The 7,626-nt window shown below is 46.3% G+C and overlaps 1 protein-coding gene across 1 annotated transcript; it reads left to right on the top strand.

Annotated features, from left to right (window-relative positions):
- Positions 1-2,883: 2,883 nt before the first annotated feature.
- On the top strand, positions 2,884-5,915 carry Gclc (glutamate--cysteine ligase). Its single transcript, XM_075695657.1, has one exon. It carries the CDS (start codon positions 2,948-2,950, stop codon positions 4,895-4,897), a length of 1,950 nt encoding a protein of 649 aa, XP_075551772.1. The 5' UTR covers positions 2,884-2,947; the 3' UTR covers positions 4,898-5,915.
- Positions 5,916-7,626: the final 1,711 nt, after the last annotated feature.

The raw sequence follows: 7,626 nt of genomic DNA, 5'->3' as shown, positions 1-7,626 counted from the left end.
GGCACGTGTCCTTGCCAGGGAAGAAAGGGCCATCTCGACGCCTTTATCTCGAGTCGCTCATGATTCAGACTACCCCACACACTCTGAACCGGAGCGATGGTAATCTGCTGTCAGTGTATGTGCGCTGCCTACGTCACGTGTTCAAGACTATTTAAGCGAGCTGCTCGAACACCTTTGTTTATTTTACCTGAGAACAAGGCTCCCGTGTGGGAGCCGAAACGTCTTCTTTTCTTTTAAATCTTACTTTGGTCGGCGCAGTGCCCCGGGTTTTTGTTTACCTTTTAACCACGTTTGCCGAAAGCAGCAAATAAAAAAAATGGGGCTTTATGGATCAGAATGATGAGAACTCGTAATTGTCATACCATTGGCGCCCGCGAAGCTAGCAAGCAGGTGGCGTTTTCTGATAGGGTGGGGAGATCGGCGTCACTGACACGCTAGTTAATTTTCGTTTAGGTTCAGGCCTGGCGACAGCCAAAATTCTGCACGCCGTAGTACCTACGACGACTTTTGTGAAGTTGTTGTTGGGCAACATATGATTGCGGGGCTTCGATATTGCAAATGCAATATTGCCTCTACAATAGTTAATTAAAACTTTATCTGTATTGACGTCATCTACAGTGATATTGCAAATGCAATATTGCCTCTACAATAGTTAATTAAAACTTTATCTGTATTGACGTCATCTACAGTGACTCACGGTCGGCCATTAGGGCATTTCAGTGTGGAGTGATCTCAGAACAGGCTTTTGGGCTGCTTCGTAAGGCAGGTCCGGATAGAATCAAGTATCACTTGCTTACTTGGTTCCCAGCCCACGTTGGGCACATGGCGGGTGTCCCCACGAACCTCAATGAGACGGCCCACGCTGCCGCGCGCGCACTGACTGACCGCGCTGGCGCTGTAACGGCCGAAGAGAGAGTTACGCATGGTAGGGACGCGCCTGCCACTTATAATGAACTTCTTAAACACTTCTATCTCTCGCGGCGACAATACCCTCCTCCTCACCCCAAGCTCACTAGGCCTCAGGCACTGACATTCAGACTGTTGCAGACAGAAACCTATCCCAACCTGTTCACGTTACATGCGATATATCCGGAGATTTACACTGACGACGCGTGTCCTGCTTGCGGGGATAGATCAACACTTTCGCACATGCTCTGGGGATGTATCTCTATAGCAAGCCCTGACCTCAGCTCAGCTAGGTGGGAGGCGGCCCTCCGCAACCCACTCCTGGCTGAGCAACATTGGGCTGTCCAGCAGGCCCACGATGCGGCTGGCAGGCTAGGCCTGTCGGTCCCGACGTGGGAGCGGCCCGCGACGTGCTAATACGCGTTCTGCAGGACTGTAAAATAAAAGTTACTCAATCAATCAATCAATCAATCTGTATTGGATGCCAAGCCTTACAGTCTGACAGCAGATGTGCAAATGCGCTTATCACAAGTTATCAGTGCGGCACCCTGTGTTATTTGGTGCAGGAAATAACGTGACTGCGCTTGTGCGCTATCGTATTGCAGCGCTCTCAACGGTGCGTCCAGCCTATCGCTTATCAGGGACGAAGGCGCTTCCTTTCCGTGCGTCACCGCCAAAGATGCTGACGCACTGTGAAGCAATGCCCTGAGCCGCAGCCGCTCACTTCGCCACGGTCCGCACGCACGATTCTTTCGCACGAACCACGATTGAGTGCGCTCGAATACGAAAGCGCACGAGCGCAGTCACGTGGTTTCATTTCATATTTTGCGGGCTTTCTTTAAACGCCGAAAAAAATCGTCACGCAGTATGTACGTTGCCACAAAAAAATTACATCGGTAGTTTCTGAACCCCCTCTAAAACACAACAAAATGCACTTGGCCCTAAAGCGAATATTAAAAATGTTACATAATTTATCTTAGTTAATTACCTAATTAAGCAGAATATAAAAAAAAATACACGAAGGACTGCCACGTGACGGCAAATCTTATGCCGTTGATTTCATTCAGCTGCGGCTAACCACTTTTTTTTTTTAATCATTGGCACAAGTTACGTGAAACACCCTGCATGTTAACTAAATAAGGTACTTAGATAGTAAGAACAAATTCGGAGCCCTTTACACTGGCAACTCCCGTATGCCGATGCAGTGGGGCGTAAAATCTGAACAGTCGGTAATGTTGACAGGCTTTCGCCATAGCTAGTGCGCAGTGATAACAGCATTTACGGTTTAAAGTAATCAACTTACGCGCGATTTCTAAGCAATTAAAGATCGCGCGCCAAGGACGCACGTAACCAACACAGGGCGACAGCGGATGATTGCCTATGAAACCACATTTGGCCGTGGTACAAAAACAAGGCGCGGTTTTAACACTGCCAAGAAAGAGAAAACTGCGATTCTGAAAACAACAAACGATAAGAGTTGTCTAGCCCTTTACGCATTTTACCTTACTTTGAATGAGCTGCTTTGCAAGCCCCTGCTTTGCTGAGGAAACATACCTGCGCTTATCACATCGTGCGCAGATAATACCAAACAGAAAGCCGATAAATACTTGCGCAAGGCACTATGATTGCTCATTGTAAAGGAAAGTTGCTCGCTCGTTATCTTTGTATTTAAGAGGCTCTCTCTGTTATATCTTGAATTGCGTAAGCTGCTCTATTTTCTAGAATCACCGAAATCACAAAGCAGACATAACGACGTTCAAGGAAAGAAGGCACTTTCTTTTATATATAAGCAAGCAACAGAGTATTTAATTACCGTAGATTTCCCAGTTACTTTTTTGTTTGTCCAGCGCCGGGAGCCAACACATACATCTCGACAAGCGAACGACGTGCTTTCCGAAAGCGAAACCGAAATCGAAACCCTGTACTCGCACAACGCCGATCGCGGCGCTGCGGTTGTTGCGTCGCGCATGCGCTTTCGCCGATTAGTGCAAAGCAGAAACGGGAGGCGGCTGCCGTGAATGAGCGTGCGAGTGGTTGAGTTATGGGACTACTAAGCGAAGGATCACCGCTTTCGTGGCCGGAAACGAAGAAATTAGCGAATCACGTCCGCGAGCATGCTGTCACGCAGTTCATCAACCAGTATCGGCGCCTGAAAGACCGCGAAAACGACTGCTTAAAGTGGGGCGATGAAGTGGAATACGTGATCGTCTACTTCGACCATGCCAAGAAGACCGCTCAGGTGAGCCTCAGGGCGAATGAAATTTTGCCAGCCCTCCAGGAGAAAGAGCTCCGCGATCCGAAGAATGTTAAATCGTTGTGGCGACCCGAGTTCGGCGCGTACATGATCGAAGGCACGCCGGGGCAGCCCTACGGCAGCCTGATTTCCCACTTTAACGTCGTCGAGGCGAACATGAAGGCCCGGCGCGACGAAGCGATCGCGTGCTTAAAGAAAGGAGAGGAAATTTTGTGTGTGACGACGTTCCCTCGCCTCGGCTGCCCCGGGTTCACGTACCCGGTGTACCAGCCTCATCCGAAGGACAGCAACATGCGCTCGCTTTTCTTCCCCGACGAGGCTACATTCCCAGGCCACCCGCGTTTCAGAACACTGGTGCGCAACATCCGCGAACGTCGCGGCAAGAAGATTGTGATCAATGTGCCCATTTTCAAGGACAAAAATACTCCCAGTCCCTTTGTCGAGGACTTTGCTAAGCTCGGCGACGACGGGGAGGCTGCCAGAGCGGCGTTGCCAGACCATGTCTACATGGACTCCATGGGATTCGGTATGGGTAATTGTTGCCTCCAGGTTACATTCCAGGCTTGCAACATCAACGAAGCGCGTGTCCTGTACGACCAGCTGGCACCGGTCTGCCCTATCATGCTTGCCCTGAGCGCGGCGTCACCGGCGTTTCGAGGTTATCTCACCGAGAGGGACTGTCGTTGGAATGTGATTGTCAGCTCGGTAGATGACAGAACGGACGAGGAGCTAGGTTTGAAGCCACTACGCGAGAACAAGTTTGTCATTCGCAAATCCCGTTACTCCACCATAGAATGCTACATCTCGGAACTCGGCGAAAAATACAACGATGTGAAAGTCGTATATGACCAAGACATCTACGACAGGCTGAGATCCGCTGACATAGACCCTCTCTTGGCTCAGCACGTGGCACACCTTTTCATCAGAGACCCTATCAGTCTTTTCAGTGAGAAAGTGGACCAGAATGATGAAGAAGACACTGACCACTTTGAAAATCTTCAGTCCACAAACTGGCACTCAATGCGTTTCAAGCCTCCACCACCGAACAGCAGCATTGGTTGGCGCGTTGAGTTCAGACCAACTGAACTGCAAATGACTGAGTTTGAGAATGCTGCCTATGTTGTCTTTGTCGTCTTGCTAACCCGCGTGATTCTCTCGTATAAGATAAGCTTCCTTATGCCGATCTCAAAAGTGGACCAAAACATGGAGGCTGCTCAGAAGCGTGATGCTGTGCGAACTCAGAAGTTCTGGTTCCGCAGCGACATTCTGACTTGCAGAAGCCCTCCTATCTTGAGCCCCACAATGAGCCCGGGAGGAACTGAGCATCATGATTACCTTAGACAAATGAGCATTAATGAGATCATTAATGGAAAGCCAGGTGAATTCCCTGGTCTTGTTCCACTCATCCGCACATTTGTTTCAAGCATGGACGTAGATGTTGACACTCAGTGTACCATTCAGCAGTACCTCAATCTCATTCAAAAGAGGGCTTCCGGAGAACTGTTGACAACTGCGTCATGGATACGCAAATTCATCACTACTCACCCAGAATACAAGCAGGACTCAGTTGTCAGTGAGCGTATCAACTACGACTTACTCCTGTTAATGTCAAAGATTCAAGATGGGTCTGTTGGCTGTCCTGAACTGTTTGGAACATCCACTAGCAAAACAAAGGCTCACATTCCGTCTGCCATCCTCAATGCAACGAGCACACCTTTGGCGCCAGGCACACAATGAGCCTGTGACGAACCAGTGAAATCAGTATGGTAGTTTTAACTCTGGAGTGGTGAGTGACTGCGTGCAGTGCTTTGCTTATTCATGAAGCCGGTGGCTTGCTGGCAGTTATTATTGGTCTACAGGAGATAATTTATTTTTATATCTTTCAAGTGATTGTAAAGTGAGCCTTATTTGCACACAATCATAGTAATGACATAGTGTAAACAAGATGGCCCTGCTCGCGATTTCTCAACATGCCATGCTGCCTTTGAAAACATTACTTTGTGTTAGAAGGCTACTAAAGTAGCCAACAGCTGTGCTAGTCTGGGGTTTTTTCCAGGGGTCTATTTAGCTCCAGTGTAATAACAAAATTATATTTTAGTTTGTTCAACATGCGTGTATGTAGATCCTTGCACTGTGGTAGATGGTAGTTATGGGTGCTGTATATCTAGTCTGTTTCAAATTGCATCCTGCTTATCTGGTTACTGCTTCTGTTGTTTTGAGTTTTGCATGCAACACCTAGAAGCACAGAGAATTTTATTCACAAGACTTTTAAATGTGGTGCAAGAAAACCATGTCCTACATCAAACGTGAACATATGCACATGGTATTAGCTTGTGTCATGTCAATTTTAGAGCCTGATGTCCACCTACCTTGTTACTGCTATCTTTACAAGTAAGCAAATCTAATGTATGCGCATAAGTGTAGTTATGGATCTGCTTTCTTGTATTACTCAGGATGAGTGCCCAAATTTATACTTTGTTCCATAAAACTTTGTTTATATATTCTTTGGGCATGTGGAAGTCTTTTTCTCCCTGACATTCCGTCAGATGTATGTGATAGGTGCTTTTACAGGAGGTTTATTGTTTGTTAAACCATCTCTTGCCCTTCCCTGAGCGCATCTGCTTGTTGTAAGAACAAATGTTTCCTGTTAGCATATTGATGTGCTCTGTGCTTGTGAGGTATTGTGAAAATATCCTTATTGGCGATATTGTCTCTTTAAGAGATCATTTCTTGTTAATAAACAGTTGGAACGAAATGGACTGTGCCAATTTTTTAGAAACAGCATCCTCAATACGATGTCCTGTGTCCTCTGTCACCCGCCGTGGTTGCTCAGTGGCTATGGTGTTGGGCTGCTGAGCACGAGGTCGCGGGATCGAATCCCGGCCACGGCGGCCGCATTTCGATGGGGGCGAAATGCGAAAACACCCGTGTGCTTAGATTTAGGTGCACGTTAAAGAACCCCAGGTGGTCAAAATTTCCGGAGTCCTCCACTACGGCGTGCCTCATAATCAGAAAGTCGTTTGGCACGTAAAACCCCAAATATTATTATTATTATTATGTGTCCTCTGTCAATCTGTGTCCTGAATACATTCTGTACTTTATCTTGCTACAAACCACACTTCGAAAATAACCTTTTGCATACTATCTGCTTATTGGGCTGAGTGCGGCTACTAATAAGGTGATGCCGGCTATCCGATGTATCAAGTACTTTTCGGTACAGTTTAAAACAGGAAGCATGGTTCATCTTCATGGAATTTCATTTATAAAAGCTTGATTACATCATTCTAAAATGTTGCTTTAGTATTAAGCAGGAGGAAATATGCCAGCTCTCCTAAACTTTAATGTGGAAGTACATGCATTAACCCACCAGACAAAGTTTAAAATTCCACATATTATTACTTAGTGTAAATACCATTACAGCTTAATTTTAATAGAATCCTCAACGAAATCTGTATGACAGAACTTTAGTGAGTACGTGAGGCATTACGCTGTGCTTGTTAACTTGGGACTCTTATCAGTTTGATATTTCAAGAGGGTATTTACTAATGCAAAATGAGGTCTAAAGAAAAGGCACGGTAGTTGAGACTTGCTCTAAATCGGGTATGTTTGCCTGTGTCATTGAGAATGATGCTACAATGAGCCTCTGTGTCATCCAGTTGCATTTTTGCATATGTTAAACATATTCTGCAAGTTACATGCTTTCAATTTAATCTTGTGCTTGAATGCGTGCTATAGATATCTCAGCTTGCATAATCAGCGCTCCTCATTGATACATCTTCAATGGAAATCAGATACACTGATCTATGCTCTATTATGTTGTGGTCTGCATATTTAGCTGATGCACTCTTCTGTGCCTGTACACCATTACAGACATTTCACAGCAATCATAATTCTTTGTATCAAAAGTGGAAGCATAAAAATTTGTGCCAGCACTGTTAGGCAAGGAGATTACAATCTTCACAATGCTCAAAGCAGGATGCTTGAGAAGAAGCAAAGGACACGCAGCAAGTGATGAGAAAATTACAGGTACATAATGTTAAAAGACGGAAAAACAGTTGTATGCCTCAGAGTAAACGGGTGTCTCTAATATGATGCCCTTGTCAAGAAGGGGAGGTGGGCACACCATGTGATGTGCATGTTTGATTCAGTCATGGTCTACTAGACTAACAAAATTGTCTGCCCATGGAAGTGAGCAGAGGAGGAGGAGGAGGAGAAACATTTATTAAAAAGAAAGGACAAGCAGGTGTCTTTCCGCTTGTGCGGGAGGCGCCCTTAGTCCAGGGTTCCTGCGGCTCTTGCTGTCTCCCGGGCCCGCCGCACCAGTTGCTGCTGGTTACGAGGGTCCGAACTAGTCAGCACGGCCTCCCACTGCTCGGGTGTGGGCTAGTAATTTACATTCACTCGCTAGATAAGTAAATGCATGTAGAGTTATTTTTTTTTTCTCTCTGCTTTACTTGATTTTGCGC

Source organism: Dermacentor variabilis, chromosome 6 (genome assembly GCF_050947875.1).
Source record: "Dermacentor variabilis isolate Ectoservices chromosome 6, ASM5094787v1, whole genome shotgun sequence".
NCBI classification, from domain to species: Eukaryota; Metazoa; Arthropoda; class Arachnida; order Ixodida; family Ixodidae; genus Dermacentor; species Dermacentor variabilis.
The sequence above is the reverse complement of the archived record's forward strand: the minus strand, read 5'-3'. Positions and strand labels throughout refer to the sequence as shown.